Source organism: Melozone crissalis, unplaced genomic scaffold, assembly GCF_028551555.1.
Source record: "Melozone crissalis strain CALT ecotype California unplaced genomic scaffold, PUWL_Pcris_2 ptg000041l_1, whole genome shotgun sequence".
Taxonomy (NCBI): Eukaryota; Metazoa; Chordata; class Aves; order Passeriformes; family Passerellidae; genus Melozone; species Melozone crissalis.
The window spans coordinates 4092008-4118743 of NW_026535819.1; the positions used below are offsets into that span (position 1 = coordinate 4092008).

General features: G+C 43.2%; 1 protein-coding gene across 5 annotated transcripts in view; it reads left to right on the top strand.

Annotated features, from left to right (window-relative positions):
- The window catches only part of AK8 (adenylate kinase 8), a 66778-nt gene extending 41711 nt beyond the window's left edge, over positions 1–25067 (top strand). For 4 of the 5 annotated variants that reach the window (XM_054284255.1, XM_054284258.1, XM_054284257.1 and 1 more), the window contains 2 exons: positions 22590–22670; positions 24764–25067. In XM_054284255.1, the coding sequence (XP_054140230.1) occupies positions 22590–22670; positions 24764–25001 (319 nt within the window). In that variant the 3' untranslated portion in view covers positions 25002–25067. The remainder of the gene's footprint in view (positions 1–22589; positions 22671–24763) is intronic. The other variant, XM_054284256.1, reaches the window with a different exon arrangement.
- The last annotated feature ends 1669 nt before the right edge of the window (positions 25068–26736 follow it).

A 26736-nucleotide genomic window follows, 5' to 3' on the forward strand; every position in this document is an offset into this window, starting at 1 on the left:
GGAAAAAAATGGAGACAGAACCTCCAAACTTGTGTTGGACTCAGTGAAACGTAATTTCCCAGAGATTATTCTTCTTGAGCATTTAGAAGGAAGGTGCAGAATCCCTGAGCACTCAGAGTCCCTGAGATCAGTGTGAATTCTGAGTGTGCTCCTGGTGCTCCTTCACAGGGCTGGGACCTCATCAAGGCAGGGAGAGCAGCTCATTATGGGATTGGATGGGTGGAAATTCAGCCCTGATCCGTTTGCTCAGCCTCCCTTCACTTTAAAGAGCTCTGCACGTTCACATCTGAGTTTGGAGTTTGGTCCCTGTTTCACACAGGGCGTGAAGCGAGGGACAGAAACAGGCACGGAGCTCCCTGATTGATCTCAGAGCTGATGTTTTCCATGAAGCTGAAGTGGTGGGGATGTGAGGCAGGGAGGGTGATTATAAACAAAAGGACACATTGCAGCACAGGATAGCAGGGCAGTAATTCAGTTTCAGTTGTGATGCTGGTTATAAAACACTATCTGCAGAGGTGGTGTTTCTGACATCAGGAGAAAAACCTGATAGAATTATAGCCTTGAAATCAATCTGGGAATAGGATGCAGAAATCTATAAATCAGACACAGAACAATCTACAAAGTCTCATTTTTAGGAGGGCTCAGTTGATGAAATTAGATTAAAATAAATTTACATATATATCAAGTTTATTATTAAAATCTAGTCACATCAGTAAACAAAATTATTTGTGAAAGAGAATGTTACTCTGCTTTTTGAACTCAGAGTAGACCTCTTTGGCTGATCAGAACACAGAGTTATTGTCTGCTTGTCAAGTCACAAATCTATTCCTTAGAGCTAATAAATGGTTAGTGTTCAAATACTATGTTTTATCTGACTCCCACCTCATAAAGCCACCACACATAATACTAAATTATACAGCATTGAGCAGGATCAGTCTCCTGACTCCTCCATCTTACAGAAAGAAAAACAAACCTAGTAATTGATGGTAGAAAAGAAGGAAAATAAAGTTATTTGAAAACAAACAAAATGGGCTATAAAGTTTGTTAAAATGTAATAATAAAAAAAACCAACCCTGATGCAGCATCAGCTGCCACATCCAAAGAACTGCTCTGGAACAAAAAAGGAAAATAATTCAGTTTTCACTGAAAAAGCAGGAGGTTTGTTTAAATTAGAATTTGCAGCAGAAAAAAAAATCTAATTTAAAGAAAGGGGTTTGCTGGGTTTGCTGGTGGAGTGGCACAGGAAAAGCTGCAGACTCTGTCTCCCAAAGACAGGAGGGAGCTGCCCTGGGCTCCCCCTGTGGAGCAGCTCCCGCCTAAGTGGACAGGATCCTGCTGGCATTGAACCCGGGCAGCCTGCGGGGCAAATGAGGAGCTGGATCTGTTAATGGCCTCTCACCTGGGACCGAAGGATTAACCATTTATTGCCATTAACCTCTTCGTGCCCACCTGAGAGGGAATCCACAAGGTGGCTGCTGAGGCTCTGACACAAAGCGCTGGCTTCACTTCTCACCCAAATGAGTGGTTTAGCTGTTTTAATTAGTGCTTAAGCAACAAAAATAAATGTATAGTATAGCCATGGGTGGTTCTGCTGAAAGCTCAGTGTAATATCCACCAAGGTGGTTTTTTATCCTTTTTGCTCTGTCTCAAACTTTGAGTTAAAATAGGATTCAGCAGCAGCAGGGTCATTTTGTCAGCCTCTGGTTCTCACCTCCAGCTGGTTCCTGATCCTTCCTCTGCTGGGCCAGCTTGAGGCAATCAGAAATTTAAGGATTCCCTGAGCCAGAGGATCCTCTAGAAAACTTCTAATCACCCCTTTTCCTTGAGTTTTAATCTCTTTTTAAACCTTTGGGCCACCAAATCACGTGGAAAGCAGTTTCTCATTTCACTGGGTGTCATATCAAAATACTTCATCATTTTTTTCCTGGTGCATTTCTTCTCTTGAGAAGCTGTTACAGACATTCCGTGGTCATGTCTTCCAATATTTCTGATTTTCTAAGCTTCTTGTATTTGCCCTTCAGTCACCTCTTTCCCAGACAAAGAACCTTGTTCTGTTTATCCTTTTTTTTCCTAGAAATCATTTCACTCTTTTGATCATCCTGTTCTCTCTCCTCACTGGGCATTCCAGTTTTTTTTTTTTTTTGCTGAGGTGGAACACCCAGAACTGCGTTTGAGGGCAGCACTGTGTCATGGAGGTGGATATAATAAACATTTTTATTTTGATCTTAACCCCATCACTCATAATTGCTGATACTCTATCAGGTGTTACTGGGATAGATTTTGGAAGAACATCTTCTGTGTGCAGACTGTGATAACTAAACATTGTGAAAATACACCAAAAATGTACAAAGTGTGAAAAATCTCAGTTGAGTGGGTTCAAACTCAGAGAGATCTACAGAGAGCCTTTACCTCCAGATTTCTGTGTTGAAGTTGGAGGCAGGTTTGTGTTGGAGCTCTCCCATCACTGCCAAAGGCTCTGCTGCTGCCTCTCCTGGGATTGCCACTTTCCTCCTCCATTATTTTCTTGGTTTTGTCCTTCTCATCTGAATCCAGGGTCAGTTATTTTGCTTTTCAGTGTTGATTAATTATTACAAATAATATAACTGAACAGACAAAGCTGAGTAGGGGAGGGCTGAGCCAAAGGATTGGCCTAACAATACATCCATAATATATTTCCAAAACCCATTTTTCCAAAATTCAAGTTGTTTCTTTCCCAGCAGAGAAAATAAACAGCAACAGCTTCTCCAGTGCAAGCTTTCCAGCAGGGTTTTATTTGGTCTTCAAAATGATGTGGCTGTGTTCCCAATTATGTCATCTTTTTACATAATATATTTAGAGCTTCTTTTGCGCCACGCTGCTGAGAGCATGTATTCAAACAGTTTAGGATAATGAAGTCCTAATTTCTAAGGAAGAATCTTTGAATGTGTTGAAAAGGGAGAAATCAGAATGGGGGAAAGAAAAGAGATTTTTTTGAGCTACTTGGTCTTTACATGAGGCTTTCATATTTCTGCAGCTGATCCCAATGTGGATTAGGGATAATAAACAGCCTATTAATGGAGGCCTGAACTAGGAAATGGAGTTGGAATCAGCAGTAAAATTCAATGGCTGGTGAAGGTTAATAACTCCATTACTATCAGCTCTATTTTTGAGCCGTTTGAAGAGCTGGGTGTTAGCCTTACCTTACTCCTCATTAATTGAGCTAATAGAACCCCAGTGACCCCACCATGCTGCCATTATCTGAGAGTTTACCAGACATGGACTGGAATACTTATCACTGAATATGTATTCCTCAGATTCATTTTTATATCAGAAATATTTTTTGTTAAAGATCTCCTGCCTTCAGGTTCCTTTCTTGCCTTTTCATTTCTTTGCTGCCTTTTGTAACAGCTACTTGGAAATTACATGTAAATGAGTTAATTAAACCCCTATCAAGGAACAAGTTAAATCCCAAAATAGTTGCATCAAGGAAACATGATAGTGATTGAATTATTCTGACGTGAAAAATCTTACAGAGCATTTTAAAAACTTTGACCTAATTTAAATGATGGATATTGTGTATTTATAATAGGTGTGGCTTTAGTTGATGGCATACAAAAATTTGATGAGTAGCAAAGAAGAAATATTATATCTTATTTTCTCCTCATTTTAAGGCAAAAAACCAAACCAAACCAAAACAAAACAGCAAGAGAAAAATGATGTGCTAATCAAGGGACTAAATCAGTATAATAAAATTTGCCTGCACTAGAGAGAGAAACTGGAGGAAAAGCTTAAGTGAAGTATGTAGGATTTGGATTAATTGGTAAAATAGTGAAGATAATGGGCAGCACAATTCTCTGTTTCAATAATTCTTTTTTTTTTTTTTTTTTTTCCTCAGCTCACTCTTCCAGCCATTCTGTGGCTGCTGCTTCAGTGACTCTTCACTCTCACTAATTGGTTTGGGTTCCTTTTCCCTTTGCATTTCAGGGCTCCCATCTCAGCTGGGCTCTTCTCCTCCATCCCCAAACCAAACAGGTTTTTGTAGAAACCAGGGGCAGCTCCTGCAGAGCTCTGGGATGTGTTTATGGAACAGAAACTCTTGGGAAGTGTGGTTTAGGTGAGGAATCCTGAGAATCAGCAGAGACACTGCCCTGAGGGACCACAGCCCCCTGGCCAAGGGGGAATCACAGCACCTCACCCACCCAAAATCCCAAAGTTTAATGGGCAGAATCAGCAAATCTTCCTCTCACCTGAGACTCTGCTTCACTCAGGAGTGGGATCAGTTTAATTCAATTTCTACTGCTGTAGCCTTTTCTAAGCTACAGGACTAACTCAGTGATTGTCTTCTCTCTTGATGTTTGGACATTTATCCTGCTAGGGTTAGGGTTAGGTAAATGACTTAATTACAATCTTATATATTATAACAAGATTGTAATTAAGTCATTTACCTTTTTCTCCAGTGCAGGAAGCACCAGGGGGGCATGAGAGATGGGCACAATATATTCAGGATTCTCCCATTCCCTTCTGTGTCCCCTGCTCAGCACTCCCAGGGGTTACACCCAGTGCAAAAACTCACCCTCATTCTTTTTTTGTGGACATTTTTTTTGTCCACACAAACCCAATGGAAGCAGCTCCTTGTTCAGATTTAGCCAATCCTTCCTCTCCATTCTCCTCCTCCTCAGCCTGTGCTCTCTCTTCCCTCCTTACCCTCCTCTGAATAGAAGCTCTTGCTCTTAAATAATCCAATAGACAGAAAATTGGATGATTACAATAAAAAGATTATGTCACTTCTGCTGCACATCCTGCCTGACCTATATTGGTCCCACAAGAGCCTTTCTCTCCTGGGGAGAAGCATTAATATGCATCTTGAGCCAGCAATAACAAAACATCAAATGCAGTTTTAAAACCTTTCTGTGGGCTTTCTGTAGGATGCTGCATTTGCTGTCACAAGCTGATTTTGCTCCAACAAGAATGGGAGGTATATTTGGCTTCAGTTGTGGGAGGCAGGGATTATTTTTAGAAGTTACCTCATCTCATACAAGCTCCTTTTGATGGCTGGGGTTTGTGTGGTGAAATCCTGGATGCAGCAATTAAGGAGTGCTCTGATCTCAGCAAGCTTCCAAAGTCTCCAGGAAGAGAAAGAAGAAAAGCTTCTGCTTCTAAGTCAGTATTTTTTATTTTTACTGTTATTTTTAAGGACCCAATAGCACATGCACAACCCTTTCATTCCTTTCACTGCTGAAAGGAGGGAGATTTTCCTGCAGTAAATATCTCTCACAAATGAGGAAACATTGGGAAACCTGAAGACTTTCTATCCTGGTTGCCCTCACGTTGGAACTGTTTCTCTTGGAAGTTGCCATCAACATCAAGGCTGCATTTCTGAACTCAGCACCAAACTGGAGAGGGAAAATTCTGTAAAAGCAGCAGAGTCTGGGCTAATTTTGAAGGGGTTTTGGCACTGGTAGCAAATTTTAGACAAGACAAAGAAGCCAGTCATGTCTCAGTCCAATGACAACTTTGTGACACCAATCTCTACAAATCAGCAAAGGTTGTTCAGGGCATTCACCCAAAACACAACTTTAAGGAATGGAGTGAAAAAGCCAATGAAATCCAAACACTTCCAATTTTGAAGTGGTTTTGTAATGAGGATACTGGTTTTGAGAACTGCCTAGAACCAGAAAAACTTTTGAAAAATGTGTGAGGAAAACCTTAAATATAAAGGTATGGCAGCATTTTAATTCAATTAACCAGGGCATTTTCTTTGCATTGGTTAGAGGATGTGTGTAGATAAAACTGAGGAGAGTTTTGCATGTGTGAGAGCAGTAAATAAAGACATTTAGTGGCTGAGGAAGCACGAGGGGAAAGGAGGATTGGCCAGTCTTGTTCAGCATCTCCCATCGTGATTCCTTCAGTAGTGTGGTGGCTGAATTTGGCTGAATATTCTTCTGAGTTAATGTAGTAAAACCACCCTTACATCTTGTACAGGTTAAAACTGAGTTTATGAACTCCTGGAATTCAGAATTTCTGAAAAATTGGACAGAATTTCAGAATTTCTGTAAAATACATAATTTCTGTAAAAACATGGACAGGATTTTTGTGCCAGCTGTGCTCTGATTTAGTGATCTCATTGGATCTGGGACTAATCCCAGAGTAAGGCTTTGCTCAGAGCTCATATGCCAGAATTGACCCATGCAGAAAACCCTGAGCAGATCGGGAATTTTGCTGCTTTTGCTTGGATTCTCCAGGCTGAAGGAAGACAAGTGCATCAGTCTGTAGCAAATATAATACAGTTTTGGTGATTAAAACTGACAAGGAATATTGCATATTGAATGGAGACTGGTTTGTCATTACCACGAGGATTAAAAAGTGTAATCTTCATTAAAACATCAGTGGATTTACTGCTGTTTGCCTTGGAACAGGATATTTGCTCAGAATTTTCTAGTGAGTAAATTTAGTGAGTGCAGGGCAATTTAAGAGAGGGGAACTGAATCCTGCCATGGTTTATTCTGCAGGAAAGATGTGGGAATGATCCCTGATGTCTGACACAGGCACTGGATCCAGTTCTGTGGGCTTGGATCATCTGCAGCTACATAAATTTGTTAATCACTATCACTTAAATTGGCCTCCTTTGGCTCGGGTGTAAGTGGTTTGCAAGGATCACATTTTCTGTCCCTCAACCCATTATGTTTGCAAAATTCCATATTACAGAATGCTGTCCTTTGAAATACACTTTGTGGAAGATTTTTGTCTATTCCACAGAGGATTTAAACATTACCCTTTCCTAAGGTTCTGTATCTCTTAGCTCAGTGGGGCACTGCCATGCTTTGATAAAAATAATTCTTAAAAAATTGTGCTCTGTCATTTCTCTTGACATAATGCTGATTAATATCCCACTGATATTCACTGAGTGAACATTCCTGTTCTGTTGAGACACCGACCAAAGGTCAAGGTACAGAAGGTTAAAAGAGTAATGGTTTCATTTAACCTTCCAGTAAAAGCTGCTACTTCTGTGAACATAATTTAAGCTGATTTTCAGGACAAGTCTGTAGGAAGGGTTCCTCCTCACATACTTGCAGTGAAATCAAAGGATTCATATTGGCCATGAACGTGCCCCAAAGTTAAACAGATACAAAATGAAGGAATAATGTGATTTTTCAACCTTTTGAGTCCTGTGCACTCTTCAGTTTGAATTTTCTTTTTGAATACTTTTCAGCAAGACACTGAATGTCAAAGCTAAGTGGTGGTGGGTGTGGAGAACCTGCCATATTTCTGTAAAGTTTTCTTTCTCCTTTTGAAGGTTTTCTTACAGAATTCAGTCTCCAGTTCCACATTTCTAACCTCCATTTATGCACAGGTTTACTTGGCACAGGAACAAATCCTGAGCTTTCATTCCACCACCCAAAATATCATTTACATTTGGAAACTTGCTGCCTTTTTTTTTTTTTTTTGTTAGAAATATTACTGCCAGTCCATTACACTGAACCTAGATTTTTATTAACTTTCTGTGGATAAATTGCTGGCATGCATTTTACTTTGTGATTATTATTATTCAGTGAACTCCAGTTTTGTAATTAGAATCACAGAATCCTGAAGGTTGGAAAAGATCTTTAAAATCATCAAATCCAACCTTCCACCCAGCACCGTTGTGATATTTATCACTAAACCACGTCCCCAAGTGCCACATCTACACATTTTTGAGCACTTTGAGCACTTTCCTGGGCAGCTGTTCCAATGCCTGACCACCTTTTCCATGAAGAATTTTTTTCCTACTATCTGAACTTCCTTTGGCTCAACTTGAGACCATTTCCTCTGGTTCTTACAGCAAGTGAGTGTAGCTCAGAAAAATCCTGTGATGCAACACAGCCAACCCAGTGGTGGCAGGAGCAATAATTGGACATAATGACCTGAGAAGTGGAGGAATGAATTCAGTTCTTAAGGTCTTCTCTGTGGCTGCACATTTACATCTCAAAGTTGGGGATTTTGATCAGCACAGCTTCCCAACTGCCCTGTCTGCCAAATCTTGAGAGGAGCTTCCTTGGATTTATTAAGCATCACCTTGTTTCACTGCTAAGGGCAGGAGAGCTCCAGCACCAGGCTGGATATTTGGGGTTAGTTCTTGCCTTGTAGAATTTCTTCCCTCCTGTGGTTCCTGAGTTTCTCCTGGTGGTGTCTTCCTCCACCCCATCCCTACCTGACCCTGCTCTGGATCTCAACTGTTGTTTTACCTTGTTGGTGGTTTGTCTATATTTGCTTTAACCAGATGCCCCTCTTTGCATGCAGCACTGGGACTCATCCCCTCTCTCCTATCAACAATAATTAGCCTTGTAAGACTAATGGAAGAAATCGTGTCTAATTACCCTGTTGAAGGCCCAATTATGTTATTAACATTTGTGGGCTATAAGCTAATGATGAGGAGAGCCTCTCATTTGCATAGCATTAAGTTAATTGAGCTGGAAGCTATGGGGTGGATGGCAGTGATGAGAGCAGGATTCTGTTACAGAATGGATAATGATGACCAGAGCAGGACAATTCACCTGACAGGTTTATTAATTAACAGCTATCTGATTACCTCAAAGAAATGGCAAGTGGCAGTGCTTCTGAAGGAAGCTGCAGTATTTTTTTTAATGAAAAGTGCTCTATCACTGTGGATGTTCTGGGCTGATTTATGGTAATGGCAGTGAAAGCTCTTTCCTGGAAGCCAACACAAAAAGCTGTTCTGCTTTCCTCCCTACCCTTAAAAAACATTCTGCAAAGGGCTGATATTTGTGAATATTCCTCCTTCTCGCAAGGTGCACAGAGTCTGTATGCTGCTGAGTTTGTGTGGTTGTCTGAACTGTGCATTTGGAAAGTTCTTAATTGTTGGGTAACCTGGAAGCTTTGCCCTTGGAAGAACCAGAGGATTTGATTTTGTAAAAGATGTTTTCATTATGGTGTTAGGCAGGATTCTGTGTATGTTAGTGGGGAAATAATATAAACATTCAGCTTTTCACATTTTCCTGGTTTGTGCAAGCTGCAAGAGGAGATGAGTGCCCTTTCCTTCAGTTTATTTCAGAGTACAAACAGTCATGCATAGTGGGTGGGCCTTTTAAGGAACAGGAGTCTTCATTTAAAACAGTTCTAAGAAGAAAAATCCATCTTTTTCTTTTTTGTTAAACATCAGATTCTGTCTGATTAATTCCAAACACATTGTAATTCACAACAGGCTCAGACAGAGTCTTGTTTGAACTGGAGTATCTTTGAGGGGAGAAATCTCTCTGTTTAAAAGTTGCCTGTGCAATCAATGCAAGAGTGAATAACTTCCTATGCAGTTATTCGTTATTAGACTCCCACACCTCAGTCATGAATGGATCTGAATGTCAAATACAGTTTCCAGTCAGCAGATCTCTTATATTTTCATCATCTACTCTGAAGAGCCCATTATTAAATCCCATGAGCTCTGGACCTGACCTAGTGACTGAAATCCTCAGTTCATCCTCAAAATACCTTTGACCAGGCACAGCTCAGGAAAAAAGAGAACATTAAAGATTTTAACCTTTCAGATAATGACTTTTGATCCATTTAAATGGCCTGGTGATTGGTGTGTCAATAGTAATAGACTTGTGAAGAGCAGAAAGTTACAGATGAATTGTATTAATTGTTATTTTCATAGAATCATAAAATATCCTGAGATTGAAGGGACACACAAGGATCAGGGAGTCCAACTCCTGACCCTGCACAGACACCCCAACAATTCCACCATGTCCCGCTGTCCAAATTCTCCTGGACCCATTCCTGGGCCACCCTCTGGGGGCAGAACCTTTTCCTAATTCCCACCTAAACCTCCCCTGGCACAGCTCCAGCCATTTCCAAGGATTTATATGCAAAAACTTTCCCTGTATTCTGCATCTGGCATTTGTTGGGCACCAAGGAGCTGAGAACATTGACCTGATGTTGGTTTAGTTGCATAGAGACATTGACAAATCACCACAGGCACTGCTGGTCAACAGGAGGAGAAGAAAAATGAAAAATCCGAGTTGAGGGAAGAGATCAGGGAGAACAGCTCCTGATCTGAGCTGTTCAGTGGTCCTGGCTCAGAGCTGGCAGGAAGAGCAGATTCCAGGGGATTTAGGGTTGATTATTCCATGGAGAAATAATCTACATCAATAATCTGAGCTCTTGTGGTCACCTGTGTGATGTGGAGCAAGTCAGAAGCATTTATGTGACATTTCCTCCATCTCCTTCCAGCCTGTGATGGTTCAGAGCCTGTGGTTGTGTGGAAATCACTGGGAGAGGTTGTTCAGGACAGCCAGCACAATGAATAAAAGCCTTTAATGGAATTTAAGCCCTCCATCCTCCTCGTCCCCATTAGCTTCCTGTAATCACCAGCCCACACAGTCAGTGTGCATAGAAATATTTTTACCATATAAATTAGATTTTCTGCAAGGTGTTCTGTGGTTCACCACAGTGCCTGGCTGTGTGGAATAGACAAACACAGATCTGATAGAGCAGGAATTATGTATTTAATTCAGACTTCTGTATGGAGTGCTCATAAAAGCTTGATCATGATAGAGGGGCCAATAAACATTTGAGAACATAAATATTTCTGTAGGAAATGGCTTTGTGAAGCATTTAGTTGTTGAGTAATAAGAACAACAGAGAAAATCAGAGTCGCAGAAGCCTCTAGGTGCTGATCTGATGGGTTATATATGTTGCAATGATAATCATGGTGAGGGAGAATTTTTATGGGACCAGTAGCAACAAATACATCGAGTCCTGCCAATTTACTAATGAATTCATTTTTCTTGTGCTTGCCCCACTTGCTATCCCTGCTGTTCAGAATTCAGCTTTAAACCTGAAAAGCAGTGGATGGCACCTCAGAGCTGCTCCTCTGAGTTTGTGTGAGCTGAGTGTTTGAGTCTTGGGCCATTTCTGGAACATCCATTACTTGTGTATTTAGGCACCAGTCCAGCCAGACAACACAGGGACATATATTTTAGGAAAGCACACATCAAAAAGTGTTTTAAATGGCCAAATTGTAGGACAAAACATTCTGGCAACACAGCTGGTGCTCTGTCAGTCTGTGGGCTAGAAAATAAGAAGAGAACCTGTAAGGAAAATAAAAGCAACCTAGGAATAGCTAATCAGGTTAGAAAGGATGTTTTGGCTGCAAGGATTTTTTAGGGCTGCAGAGAAAAATTGAACAAGATTAAAAAGTGTTTGTCCATCCTGTCTGACAGATGTGGGGGAAGATGGGATCATTTGTTACTCCTCTGTTTTTCCTCTGAAAACAGCAGCAGCAATGAGCTGGCAGGCACAGTGAAATGCAGTTAGCAAAAGTAATGGGAGTTGAAAGTTTGACCTTTTGTGATGGAAATTTGATATGAAAAAAGGGTCTTTTGATAATTTCTCTATCCAATCAGATATGGGAGATGTCTTGATCCTGTTTCCTTATTTGCATGCTGACTGATCTCATTTGAAAACCCAATCATTCAGAAATATTGGGACGTCAACAGAAATGTTACAAACAAGAAGTTGTTTTATCTGAAAGGTCTGCAGGATGTCATCTCTTGTTTTTCACTCCAGTGGCCTGATCTCTTCTTCATGATTCCATGTTTTTATTGGCAGGATAAGTTGAACATATTGAAATGCAAATAGCCCTTTCCACATTGAACTGAAATATGGGAGTTTTTTTCTGTATGATTGATTGTATCCAGGGCACTTCAAAAGACACAAAGAAAATACTTTCTGCAGTGCCTCTGATTCCTTGACATTGCCAAGTTCTGACGTTTCCTGTTAGCAATCATTGGCACAGAGTGATTCCTGAGCCTGCTCTCACCTCTGCTTTTCTCCCATGTGATGCCCACAGTGCTGCTCACTGTTCTGGGACTGAGTCTGAGCTCAGTTTTCTGCACAAACACTTCTTTTGTTAAAACCAACACTCTCTGTTGCTGTCCCAGGTGCTGAATGTCAGAAACGTAATTGAATGGATTTTACCAAATTGCAGATTTATTTAATCCTGCAATGGGTACTTCAAAGCCTCCCAGGATCACATCTAGTGTGTAGAACTGTCCCCATCATTATCTGGAAGGTCAGATTTCACTGCCCACTTAGGTGAGTTTGGGATCAACTTTATCTCCCAGACAATTTAACCTCCAGAGCAGGCCATCCAATTTCCATTTTCCTCAGCCTCCCAGTGGGTTGCTGGCAAGTTTTCCTGCTGTGTGACTGGTGTCATTATCCCTTATTTTGGAGCCTACCTGTTACAATAAGCCAAAGTTTTGCATCACTTAACCCAGAAACTGGGGACAAACAATTGATATATGGTAGTCCTGAATAAAGGGAATTTTTTAAATTTTTTGTTTTAATTTGCATGCTTTTCAACATCAGTGTCAAGCTAGATGAGAAATCTTTTTTCTTAGCACCCCAATTTTTTTCCCACCTAGACTGCCCTGAGTGCTGCCCTGGGAAATGGGATGTGCAGCTCCTTCTTCCTTGGGCCACTTAGGTTTGCTCTGCTTTTTAGAAAAAAGTAACTATTCACTGAATGTGGGTAGATCTCTTGCTGAAGACCTGCTTGCAGAGACATCCTGATTTCTGGTGGAGAGCTCTCCATAGGGATTGCTTTCCACACCCAAATCCTGGAGGGAACAGGTGCAGGGAAAGGGATGAAGCAGGTTATAAACTTTACATAATAACTTATCTTGGAAGTTGCTGAGCTGGTTTTTGTACAACACTTTGGAATGGAAGGCTCCAAATTAAACAGGTCAGGATTTAGCACAGAGTCCCTCAAGTGGGTGACAAAACACCTTGCCAGGGGCACATGGAGGTCTGCAGTCTTCATCACTGAGTGAAGGAAATTCAGTATTCACCCAGCTTGTTGTTTACTTTACTTTACCTTACTCTAATTAGTAGAGACCAGGGTCTAAGCACAAGGTAGTGCCTGTGTGAGATGTTTGTCTGATGGTGCCTAATTTCTTCAGCAATACCTCTGGATATAGGCTGGGGATTTCACTGCTGGAGGAACGTGCCTGTTTTGACTGAGGAGTAACTTGACTGATAGGCCCCTTCAAATCCAGAGAATCTGTTTCATCAAACCCTGTGGCCTGTCAGCTGTGGGGGAGTGCTTTGTGAAACAGCAGGAATGGCAAATTCCCCCATTCCTTGTGCAGCAAACTGGAGTTGTTGGGATGAGCAGCTCTCGGAATTAGACACCGAGCGTTCTCCCGGATGGGAAATCAACCCCCTTCATCTCTGGTGAGTTTTAGAATATCAAACCAGCTAAGTTTAAACATGATGTGTTATTCTTGATAACCACAGCAATCTAGCTCTTCCTTGCTGGGTTTTTTTAATGTACTTTTCCTCTCCACCTTCCTCGTTCGCTCCTCGGTATTAGAAAAACAAAAAGCAGCTCAGCGCACCAATATTTTCTCCACAGTGAAGTCAGCATAGAATATTAGTGTCCAAAAAGTTGTAAAACAAAAGACTATCATATGTTGCACCTTTTAATCATGTAATTGCTGAGTGACATTTAACTCTGAGGCTTTAAGTTACTCCCTTTCAGCCAGCCTTCTCCTCGTGCCCCTCCGGTCCCTCCCTCTTCCCAGAGCAACCTGCTTTTTGCAGAGTAGCGCTTTAACTACACTGAAGTTTGGCTGGGCTTCTACATATTACAGCAGCAACACGAAAGCAAACAATTGAAGTATTTGAGAACAATGAAATATGTATGGCTATCTGTGACAGCCCTATAAAGCAGAGCAATTAGCCGCGTAATCCGAGAAAGCCAAAGCGCCCGGCAGCCCACGGTTCCCTATTAGTTAAATGCTTTTTGTACGTCCTCATCCCATCAAATCAACTAACACTTCCTTTAATTGGTTCATGAATTATACAGCTCGGGCTGCATTATAATTTAATCACCAGTAAACATTCCTGGGGCCTGCTGTAAAGTGTATAGCGCTCATTAATTCCTTAATTTCAGCAGATGGAAGGGGAGATCGGATGAACGGTGGCAGTACAGAGCGCCTTGGGCAATGGAAGAAGGAAAAAAAGGTGGGGGGCCGTTTAGATTTTTTAAGGGCTGTCAGAAACTCAATCTGTGAGCTGTCAGCAGCCTGGACCCGCTCCCCCTCCCTGCCTTCACCCCACCTACCGCTGCAAGTGACTGACGGATTCATATGGAGCCTTGTCAAGCCGTCTTTAAACATCAAGCCAGCGGGTAAACCAAGCCCAATGTAAATTAATTCTTGTCTTACGGGCCCCCCTTTCTCTGTCCCCATGAATATTTCATGGCGGGCAGCATAAATATTAATTCTAATAGCTCTGCACAGTGGTTATTATTTCTGTTTTATGACAAATATTCATAAAATATTCAGGAGCCTTTTTTAGAACATTTACACACTTGATTGTGAAATTTTCCAGCTTCCTGGGGACACAGTAAACATATTGGGGTTCTCTTGATGGACTTTTTTCTCTCTTAATTAATACTACGCCACATTAATATTTAATCAGATTTAGTTTTCCTTTCCCCACAAGTGAACCCTATTACATTTGAGGATTTATTTGACAGTATTTAAACAGGGAATTTTTATTCCCTATTATGAAATTGGTTTCCTTTGACACATATATAAAATGACACATTATAATCCATTCTTTTATTCCCTCCCCTTGCCCCCAAATCACACACTTTTTCGGTGTCAGTTCTTTTATTTATTTTTACATACCAAATATGTTACTAACTACAAAAGTTAGTGTTTAAATGTTGGGGGTGGGGGTTAAACATCATTTACTCTAAATTTGATTTAGTTTATTTAGTGAGGAAGAAGATGTTTTACCCTTGTTAGAAGCAGGAGGTGCTGGTGCCAAGCTGCAGACAGGTAGCAAAGGCATCAGTCTTGAGATGAGTTTGCTGGTGCTTAACCCTGGAGTTGTTGCTCTGCTCCAGATTTGCTTTGCAGAATCTAATTATTGCAGGGTTGCAGGGATCTGAGGAAGCAGGCCTGCATTTGGGGGAGAGGGTTCAGGTTCCTGACCTCGGGCCTCTGGGGCTGCAGAGGCTGTGGATTATCTGAGGAGGGTTTGATTAACCTTGTGCAGGGCAGGAATGGTGCCAGCCACACTTCTCCAGAGCACTGCTGGCTGCCATCTCATCCTGTGATTCATAAAGCACCGCTGGAATGAACTCCAGGGGGAATGCAAAGATGCTGGAATAACAGCTGAGAGTAAGGAGGAGGCAAAGAATAGAAATGAGGAGGGAGAAATGTAAAGCAGTTCTGAATGCAGGTATTAATGCATCCAAGCCACTGATTGCACACAGGAAGAGTTAATGTTGCCTCCTCCAGAGAAGCTTTAAAAATGCATTGAAGCCACTCCTACAAGCACATTTGCTCTCACTGTGTACTGTTTGCACAGCCCCAAGTCCTGCAGACCATGGAAGGGTTCTGGGCTTCCTTGCTGCTGTGGATCCATGGATTCAGATTTATCCCAGCTCCAGACCCAGTGCATTGCTGTGTCACACAGGCAGCAGTGCCTGTTCTCCCTGTGTGAGCTGCTGTGGCACCTGCTGAGCCACCAGGCTGCTGGGGTGGGACACAGGAGGGACCCTGTCACCTCAGCTCATCCAGCTGGGGGGTGGAAAACATCTACCAGAGTCATCACTGGTGAGGGGAAGGAACATCTGCAGCCTCAAAGGGTGCTGTTCATCCCACTCCCCTGGCCAGCAGCCATGTCCTGGGAACAGTGCCCCACTGAGCTGCCTTTTGTAGTTATTGCACAGAAATGCAGCCATTTGAAAAGATCCAGGCTCTGGAAATAGCTTGTCATGCCATGAATCACTGTAAGAGCTCAATGAGCAAAACACTTGTGCTGATTAACCTGGGTTTTAGTGTTGATGCAGTGCATTCTCCCTTATGGTTGAAACCTAGAGGGTGAAATTACTTCCCGAAATAGAATCAAGCATCTTTCATCAGAAGATATCCCAGAGTTTGAAAGAAATCAGTGAATAAAACCTCCCAACAGCTCCTTCCATAAATAAGAGATAAGGATCATTTTATCCATTGCAGAGACATGCAGGAGGAGTATTTAGGGTAGGGAATAAAGTGTGATTCATGTTGAGTCAGAGGTGCAGCCTTTGTGGTCTGGTTACCCATGGGCAAAACACCTGGTGAGAGCTGCACTGAAGCCTGAGCAAGCCTTGGGAGAAGGTAGATGGGAGCTGTGTCACCAGTTTCCATTTTTAAGAGGGGGATTGGGGGTGCAGAATGTGATTGTGGAAATACAACATCCTTGGCATCCTGTGTCTGGGCCATGGTGCTTCAGAAGAGGCTTAGCCAGGGTTTCAGGTTCAAAGTTTATTTTTGCCGTTGGGCAGGGTATGTTCTTTAGGGGAATTGATTGATCCAAGTCAGTATCTCTGGCTGGAAAGTCAACAAAGCTAAAATGGTCAGGGTTTTATTTGGAATTACTTGGATTCAAATCTGAACCTCCTTGTACCTGTCAGGTTGGACCACTAACTTGATTTGTGATATTGTTGTGATCACCCAGTGGTGCTACCCAAGGAAAAGGCCTTTTTGCAATGCTGATAATTTTTGTATCCTGTCCAGAGCTGCCATTTAACTCCCTTCTGCTTGTAAAATCCAGAAATTTGTACAGTTTTGTGCACTTTTTGAAACTTTTAAAAGCTAATAATATGGTCAGTTTTAACAATGAGAGTCTTAGAGTTTACCCAGATTCAGGACAGTTTTCAGAGGTGGTTTTGTCCCTCTGCCATCAGTCCATGATGCCCCAAAGGCTTTTCCATGCATTTGTGAGAACTCTGTGATTTCCTTCCCCACCTGCTTTGGCTGCTTTGTGAACCAAAGGGAGGAGTTTGGGTTTGTGCCAGGGATCCCATAAGGATTGTACCTGTGCTGTGGTGGCCTTTTAGGACCTTCTGCATCCTTACACTCCAACCTCAGCTCTTTCCCAGCTTTATATTTCAATTACAGAACTTGTAGCCATTGCACTGCCAGAGCAGCATCCTCCAGGGGATGTTTTCCATCCCCATGTTTTCCATGGGGAATTGTGCCTCAGCATCAGGAGCACTGTTGATATCTCCAAATGGAGTAAGATGTTCTGTGCCTCATGAAACACACCATTATTTATAGGCCTGAATTTGATGTTTTCTATTTGTCTGCCTGGAAAATGAGATAACTTTTTGTCTCTTCCTCTCTCTTTCACTCTCTCCCTCCTGCTCTTTTTGCTGTGATTTAGCTGGGGGTCTGTCAAAGTTCTCCCAGCAAAGTTTGCTGTAACTTTGACATCACACAGGCCTCTGATCTTCACTTTTTTCCCTTTTTTTTTTTTTTTAATAGCAGACTGATGTGGCACGTTGTAAACTGCCAGGAGCACTTGCTAATTTAGTACTTAATGACAGTCACAGAGAGTGTTTTTCTTGCCCCTGGAGAGGTTTTAGACACAGCTGGGGTAGATTTGCCACTATCAATTATGCACAATTTTAAACAAGAATTGGCCAGCAGGGGCCTCTTTTTTTTTGCAGAGTGGAGAGCATGAAGAATGGGAATATGGCAGCTGGTACCTGCCTGAGACAGAGAAGATATATAGGAGTCAAGAAAATAAGGGAAAGATTAATAACTTACTATTTTTAAAGTTGCAGCTTCAACTCGAAAGTTTAAAAGCTGCATTAAAAGTGGCCCAGTATTGGTTAGTGGTGTATTTTTGTTTTAATTCAAGCATCCTAACTTTGTTGCAGAGCTTGACCTGGCCCTGGTATAGCCACAAGCAAGTCAGTAGTCTCTGTTTTTAAAAGCCAGGTAGTGATCAGGATCCTGTCTCAGATATCCTGTGTTGTCTTTACATCCTTCAATGAAAACAATTTATGGATTTGATTTCATGGTATGATCTGATTTCACAGACAATAAAAAGGGTTTGGCTTTGGGCTCCACTCCCCCAGTGTCACCATGGGAAATGCCAAGGATGAGAATGTGACCCAAGTAAATGGCTCAGGTCTAGAACAGCCAACATCTGGCCCCATCTAGGTCAGCCTCAGGCAGCAGCTGTGCCTGAATGCCAGGACTGGCTGCCAGGCAGAGCTGCAGCTCTCTGGAGATGTGCAGGCAGCTGGCAGGGCAGTGGTGCCACCCTGGAGAGGGACTGTCCTTAGCAGGAGCATCCCTCATTCCCTAGCACAGGACTCCAGGATTCAGGCACACCTGCTTCTCTTACAGCAATGCTCAAAATGTTTCCCTTCCAGGTGTTGGTTATATCCAGAAAGCAGGAAAATCACCACCAAATGAATTCCTGTGAGGACAGCACTGAGCACTGCCAGTTGTTAATAACTTGGATTAAGTGGGTTGGTTGCCATCTGGAACAAAAGCAGCTCAGGATTAGCTGAATGCTGCTGTGTAGGTCACAAATCCTTCACTTACGGCGTGGTTGGGACACATTTTTCCAAAAATCCTGTCTCAAATTCTGAGGTGAAATAACAGCCCTGCCACCCCTGCCCTTCCCTCTCCTCCCCCCTTTGCCAGGGGAAGCATGAGGGTGCCCTGGTGACCTCCAGGCTCTGAGATGCCACTGTCTGAACAGCCAGGAGTGGCTGGAATACTCTTCTGGAATGCCAGATGGCTGCTAGGAAAGCAGAGTTTCATTCCAGCTGCTAGGGCTGGAATGCATTTCATCACCATCCAAAGGCAGCAAGTTCTCATTTGACTGGGTACACAGTGAAGGTGTCATCATCATTATTAATTTGTTGGAATTTAATCTCTCTAATGTATCTGGAAGCTGCACTAGATTAGATAAATGATGTCAAGCACAGTGAGGAAGAGGCAGGATTCTGACACACGGAGTTTTTTGTGCCTTTTAACATTTGTGTTCACAGTTTTATCATCTATAAAAGCTGACAGGACTGGACCTTTTCCCACATATCCCTCTCCTGGGAGATGGAACAAAGGAGAGAGGACAGAGCTGTGCTCAGGAATCTCTGGTTTCACTCAATGAATCAGGGGGGACATTTACCCTCAGAGACCTCAGAGGCTGCACCAAGTTTCCCCCACAGCCACCAGCTGGGTGCCAGCGATTTTTGGCTGCCCACAGGTGGGTTCTGACCCTGTGGCAGTGGAGAGAGGATCCCTGGTGTCCCTGTGGGCAGCCCTGCCCTCCCCATGGTGCTGAGTGACACCACTCCCCTGCTGCACTGTGCTGGATGCTCATCCTGCAGGGGAATGTCGTGTCCTTTGATATCAGGCTGTGTTTCCTCTCCTCCCTGTCTACCAGTCCTGATGACATCTGTTTCATATTTCCCCTTGATAGGAGCTGTGACATTACAACATACAAAGCCTGGCTGATTCCTAAAGGGAGCTTTACAGGGGATGCATTTATGTGAGGAAACCATGCCTGCTATGTGGAAGGGGCCAGGCTCTGCTTGGAGAGGAACCCAACCCCAAAACAACTGTGGAAGGGGCCAAGCTCTGCTCGGAGAGGTACCCAGAACTCGCAGGGAGTTGTTCCAGTTGCTGCTGGATCAAGGTCACAGGTGCAGCCCTGTGTGTTATGAGGATTTCCAAGAGAAATCCATCAAATGTGTTACCTGGGCAGTTGGAGGGTCAGGTTTGTTATGTGAGCAGAGTCACAGGAGCCTGAGCAAGGGACAGAGGCCAAATGTTGCTCCCAAGCACCTTGAGGAGCTGCAGGAGCTGGATCAGATAGCCAAGGTTAACACTTGCCAGCCTGCATCCATGGAAATAGGCTTTACTCCTGTGAGTAAACCTCCTGGGGCTGCCTAATAGACTGTGTGGGGTATGTGTCTCCTTCCAAATGGTAATAAAGCTTTCTAATTGGAAGTATTTTAAGTCTAGACTGTAGTTCTGTCAGTGCTTTTCCCCTTCATCTTTTTTTTTTTCTCTTGCTTCTGAAGGATTTTAAACTGACAGCCCTGGGGAATGTTGTTTTCTGTTATCAGTGGGAGATGTGTGGAGTGGCAGGGTGAGCATCCCACCTTGCACTGCAAGGACCCTTGGATCGGGAGTTTGTGCTTCTGCACAGTGAATTCTGTGTGTGGGAAAGGAAATGCACATTAGCAGGGACGTGGAAAAGGAAATGCACATTAGCAGGGATGTCTGCAGCCTCCCACATCTCCCCCACTCTCCTCTTTAATGGTGACACCAGGCTGGATAATAAGCAGCATCTTGTTTGGAAAAGAAGGGAGCCTCAGACAAGGCTTTCAGAGTTCATTTTGTTGGCAGCTTTTTAAGTGGAGTTTTTTAGGCTCTTGTGTTTCAAATCCCATAATACTTTTTGTGTTCCTAACTATGAATTACGACAAGCTTTCTTGATATGCCAGGTTCTAATCCTTCAGTGGGTTTGTTTAGCTCAGGATATAATAGGAAGCTCTATCAATTATCATGACTGTATAAATGTTGTTCCTCTCTACTAGAATATTCATCTTGAGACACATCATCAGATGTTACCTGTTGTGACAATCACGTTTTTGTGCCATTGTTGGGCAACAGAAACAAAGAAAAACAAAATGTTAAGAGTGTAAGGGATAAAAGAGTGTTGAAACTGTTGTTCTTTTCCTGTCTTTGGAATCTCCAAGATCTTGAATGTTTTATTCCTGGCTGTTATTTTGTTACCACAGTGTGAATAGAAGTCATTATCTGTAAACATTTGAAAAGAGAGATGATTTTCATAACTTTAAATCCTACAAAGGATTCTAGTAATCTGCTATGTGCATGCCAAGGTAAGGCTCAGCCTTTCATCTGGTCTGATCCCACCCAGTCAGTGTAAAATGTTCCTTTGGTGAATGTCTAAACCACGCAGTATCTCCTGTGAGAAGCAGACAAAAATGAAAACAGGAAGCCTGGCCTTGAAGGCAGCAGCAGGAGAAGGTGTGTTGTAAAGAAAGATGTATTTACAGCCTTCAGCTTGTGCTTCACTGGGAAAAATTCTATTCATAGGTTCAAAGGGAGCCTTATTTTCTATTTTGTTCTGAGCTAATTGTTAAATTTGATATTTGTGCAGATCTGCCCCAGTCTCCAATAGCTGGGGGACAGGGGATTCATGTCTGCTCATTCTCAGCTGTTTGTCCAGAATTTTCTGCTGAGGAGCTTTGGAACACAAATATAAAATTAACAGGAGCACTGTAATGAACCAAAAAGACAAGGAATCAATGTGGGATGGGCACAGCAGTTTATATCAACAGTGGGGTGTGTCTGGGTGCATGTGGGGCTTGTTTTCCGGTTCTGCATCCTTCATCCATGTCATTTGTGTCATCTCTGAAATGGGTTGGCAAGTCCTGCTCCATCCCCCAGTGATGAAAATCTGTTCCTGGTGTGGGACCCACCCAGTGGCACCGTGGGGCTGCCCCTCTGAGGGGCTGAGCAGCTCTCCCTCCCCCAGCCTCAATGGGAGCTGCAGATTCTGATCTCCAAACGAAGCATTCAGCATTAATATTTCCTCTCAGCAGCGTCACCAGCAATGCCCAGCCGTGCTGAGCTGCTCCCTGTGCCCTGGCAGTGCTGATGGAGGGGACAGGAATTGTCAGCAGCACCAGGGGGATTGAGTGCTGTCCTAGCACTGATCCTGCTCTGAGGGATGGGAGAGCAGAGGATTCACTCTGGGGGAGACAAGGGCAAAAGGAGTGGGAGTGGGCTGAAACAGCCAGAGGAAAATCCCTCTCATGGGCACTGGAGAAAAGCAGAATTCTGGCAGGGCAGCTCCTTCTCTGTCCTTGACAGGAACAGCAAAGGTTTTTATTCAACTTTGGGGTCATTGTGATTCTGTGTGCTGGGTGGGTTGGGAAGTGCATCTGGAGAAGTTCAGAGGGAAGGGCTGGGGTGGTGGGCAGGGACAGACTGGGAGAGGCTCCAGCTGCAATTCCCCAGCCTGAGCTGTCAGAGCACCCAGCACACACAGCCCTGGGCCAGAGCTCCTGCCCTGCTGGGCCTGCAGACCCAACAACGCCTGAGGAGAGGCTGTGCAGGAATCCTGTGCTCACATCTGTGACTCTGCAGCTTTGGGGGGACCCTCACTGCCACTCCGCCTTTGGTGAGGATTAACTCCCACTCTGAAGGTCACGAGTGTCGCTGTGATATTTTCTGAAAAAGAATTTGTCAGGATTTTTCTCCTGAGAAGCTGAGAGACCTCAGAAACGAAATGTCAACAATAATTACAATAATTATAACAATGATTATCTGCTGCTGTGGAACGCAACAGGTGCATCTTTGATTGGCCCATGTTGGTTGTTTCTAATTAATGGCCAATAACAGTCAGCTGGATTGGACTCTCTGAGAGTCATGAGCTTTTGTTATTCATTCCTTTCTAGTCCTTGGTAGCCTTCTGATGAAATCCTTTCTTCTATTATTTTAGTAGAGTTTTAATATATCAATGTAATGTAATGTAATGTGATATACTGTGATATATAATATAATATAATGTAATATAATATAATGTAATATAATATAATATAATGTAATATAATTAATATAATATAATATAATATAATATAATATAATATAATATCAGCCTTCTGAAACATGGAGTCAAGATTCTCATCTCTTCCCTCATCCTGGGACCCCTGTGAACACCACCACACCCCAGTGCTGCTCTCATGGTGTTAATTGATTTAATTGTGTTCTCCACAGGGTGTTCTTCTTTAACCTGCCCTACGAGTCCATCATGGAGCGCCTGTCCCAGAGGAGAACTGATCCTGTGACTGGGGAGAGGTGAGCACTCCTGCCTCATGTCGAACGTTTTCCTCACTGCCAGGGAGATGAAAGCACCAAAAAGGCTCCTTAGCAATCTAAGGAGCTCAGGAATGCTCTACTCCTGCTCAGGGATTCCTTAAAAGAAGAGTTAAAACTTTCATAGCTCCTGAAGCACCTGCCCACCTTCCTGCTGCAGCAGCAGCTCCTCAGAGCAGGGGGTTTAAATCCTGGTGCCTGAAATCCACAGCAGCAAATTGCTCAGGTCTGACATTTTAATGTAACTCAATTGGTTGGGAAAATAATGCTGAGGGAAGATGTCTGAAACCTAGCCTAAATGCAGATGGTTTTCAGACATTCCCATGGGAATTCTGAAGGCTTCCCAGCTGGGGAAAATGGAAAATTTGCTGCATTTTGCTTCCCCAGGCTCCTGTGATGGTCCTATCTGCTGGGAGGTATTGATGTGTTCCCTGCTCAGTCAAACAAACTTGTTTGAGTCACCGTAAGGTTGGTTCCTCTCACTGGTGTCACATCCCCTTGTGTCACCAGTGCCCTTCAGCTTTCCTGCCTTCTCCACCCTTGATTTCCAGGGAGCAAATCACAAATAAATTCACCTTCCCAAATACCTGCTGGAGTTGGCTGTGTTCACAACTTGTGGCCTGGATTTATGATTCCCCACACATACATTTTAAACCCTTATTTTGCTTTTCCAAAGGCTGAGAGCATCCTATTGCATCAAAGACAAATCCTGGACCCTCCAAGATTAAGGCCACAAGGAGTGGATTTGTCCCAAAGTGCTGGATGATTATTCAGACATCTCACTCGAGGTGCAGCATTAACTTGTGACAGCAGCAGTGATTTGCTGTAACTGCTCTCTTTGCTTTGGTAATGAGCAATGTGGTTGTTGAGCAGAAAGGAGCAGGCTGAAGCAAATCATTCCCACATCTTTGCATTTCTTACCATTAGGATTAGGCTGTTCGGGATCTGCTCCGCTTCACACGCTTCCCTCTCCCTCACTCTGGGGTTTATTCCTCACAAATTCTCCATGAATTGAATTCTTTTAGGTGCTGGGTTTGATCCTTGGTATGTGTGAATCCTGCCCCTCTGGCTGCAGGGCAGGGGTGGCCTTCAGCTGTGCCCTGAATTATTCCCATGTGGAAGAATTCTGTGTCCACATCCTTGGGTGCAGCTCTGCAGAGACACAGACTCTGCTCTCTCCTTGTTTTTGCAAAAATTATCAGGAAAATTATCCCAAAAGTATCAGGAATATATCCCAAAATATCCCAAATTTCAGGAAATTTGTCTGTACAGGAAGAGAGAAAAGCTGGTTTTGTGTTAGGGTAGAGGAGATATTTAATCAGAGTTAGGATTATCAATTCTAGCAGGGAATTTAAACACTGGATTGCAAAGGAACTTTGAGAGATTGTTGGGAGCCTTTGGCAATGCAGGAACATCATCAGAATTCCTTTGGTGTCAGCTGAGCTGGGCTGTGGCACTGCTACAGGACTGAGGATGAAAATCCTTTTTTCCTGCTGAAGTAACTGAGGGAAAGCACAACTGTGGTTGAGGCAAGCCAAATTCTGGCATTTGAAAATCAAAAATAACCAAAACCTATCTCAGGTGAATTAACCTCTTTTTACCTTCTGCTACTACATGAAGATGTTAGCAATTAACATAAAAATGTTAGAATTAAATGCTTGAGAGCCTTACACACAGTTTAAGTGACAGGTCCCAGCTAGGCTGGACACAGGGCTGTGTTTATGTTTAAGGTTAGGGTTTTTAGATGCTTTTGTAAAGACAGGAATCAAAGATTACAGCTAAAAGATCTGGAAATGCTTCTGAACCTGGGTAATGTAATAGGAATTTCTCCTTGTGTGGAGCAGATGAACTCTACAGTGTCCCCTCCAGAGAAACCCTTGGCCTTTGAGGATCCAGAGTTCTTGAGGGCAGAAATGACAGATTACCTGCCCTGAAATTTCCAATCTTTGTTTTAAAACCCTTCCTGGAGCAGAAAGAGCCCAAGGGACTGTGATAGGTGAGAGCATGGAGTTCCTGCAGAGGTGCTGCTGTGTCCTCTGCTGAGCTGAAACTGTGGCATTTCCTCTCCTCTGCAGGTACCACACCACATTCAGACCAGCTCCCACCCCAGAGATCCAGGCCAGGCTCAGGCAGAACCCCAAGGATGAGGAAGAGAACATTGAGAAGCGCCTGAACATCTACTACAGCAATGTCAAGGCCCTGGAGGATTTTTACCAAGATGCCTTTTATGTCAATGCTGACCAAGACCCTTATGTTATCTTTGAGTTCATAGAAAGCTGTATCATTAAGCCCCTTCCATGTAAAAAACCTTAGAAGTTTATAATTTAAGGGGATGATTTGTGGAAGAGTTGATTTTAAATTTTTCCCTGTAATATTTGCAGTCTGAAGTGACAGGTTATCACCAGGGAGGGAGAATTCAGCCAAGCTGTGCTAAATCTGAAGCTCACCAAGGCTGAGTGAAGTACAGAGGGTAAGAAATTGGGCTTTAGAAGAAAGTTTTTGATTTTTGTTTCATGATGCAAGATAGGAAACACTGTGGCTGAGGAAGTGCTGTGTTTATTTTAAATTTTTTTCTGTTTCTGAATAGTAGTTTTGTCTTCACTATGTAAGACCCATGAAGCCAGTTTGGAGTATTAAAGCTGTTAGATGTGTTTGTGTCTTAATTCTCCACCAAAACCACCCAGGCACTCCCTGCCTCCCTCTGTCCCTGCAAGCAAACCCTAAAGAGAAAAACAAAGCTCCCAGCTCTGCAGTGAGCTTTCTCCACAGTGTTTGAGGTTGGGGCTGAGGTTTTAACTCCCCTGTTAATTCAGATTGTTTAAAAAGTTCTGGCAAACCCTCTGCAGATCCCCATTCTGCTGGACAGGATACCCGGAGCCATGGAAAGCTGATTGCAGCTCCATCACTTGCAGAACCCAATCAAGGACATAACGAGCTGCAGGAGCAGGTGGGTCCCTAAATTCTCTTTTCCTGGGGTAACAGCTCCCAGCCTATGGCTGCTTTGGCTGAGCTGTGCCTGAGCACGTTGGTGTCCAGGATTTCTGGGGTTTTTTTCCTTCTCTGGCTGGGTATGGCAGCAATGAAAACCTTTAAGAAGGGGGAGTGATCAGTGCTGTGGTAGAGACCTGGGTTGGATGCCTCTCTTATGTCTCCCTCTGTTTCTCCCCTCTGTGAGTGTGAATTCCCCCTGCCAGGGCGTGGGGAGCACCTTCAGGTTCCTCCTGGAATCCTCAGGGAAGGTTCAGGCAGAGAGAACAGGCATTTGGGTTTAGGTGACTCCTCTGGTCCTGTTGCTGTCAGTAGATGTCTGGGTCTTTGTTCTTGTCTTTGGCTGTGTGTGTCTAAATCTATATGGAGAAATGAAAAATGTCCAGGCCAAATTTCCTTCTTGCTCCTGTAGGGTAACTTCAGGTGGAAAGAACCTGTTTGTCCAGGTGGCAGTGGGGATACTGTGTTATTTTGTGAGAATTTAAAGTCAGAATTTTCAATACTTTTGGGAGAGGAGGGGTATTCATGGATGGGAATTGGACTTTGTGGCCTTGAGGGCAGCTCTGAAAGTCTCAGAATAAATACCTTTGAAACCTAAGAAAGCCAAATCCAAGCAATCTGACTCCCTGGTGCCTCTTGAGCTGAGAAATTGCAGCCTGTAGCACCAGGCTGAGGCAGAGGCTGCTCCCAGGCACAGGGGCCAGCCAAAACCCCTGTGTTCAGCTGGGCAAGGACACCTTTAACAGCCCTACCTGTTACAAATGTGCTGGCTGGTGACTGCTTGGGCAGCTGGCTTTTCTGCCATTGCTATGAAGATGTGCTGCAGCATTCATGCATAATTGGGAGCCCTTCTATTAATAATACATGGGAAGCTCATCTTGCTAATATCACCTTCATCTGAGCGTTCCTACTAAATATTTTGATAGATGAAATGGGTAGAGAGTGTATTTAAATACTGTTTGTACTGCAGCTAGGGTACAAAAGGGACAGTGCATCTTTAATTAGACAGGTACATCTGCTTAATTAATTTAGCTGTAAAGCCCTTTTTCCTCTTCATTCT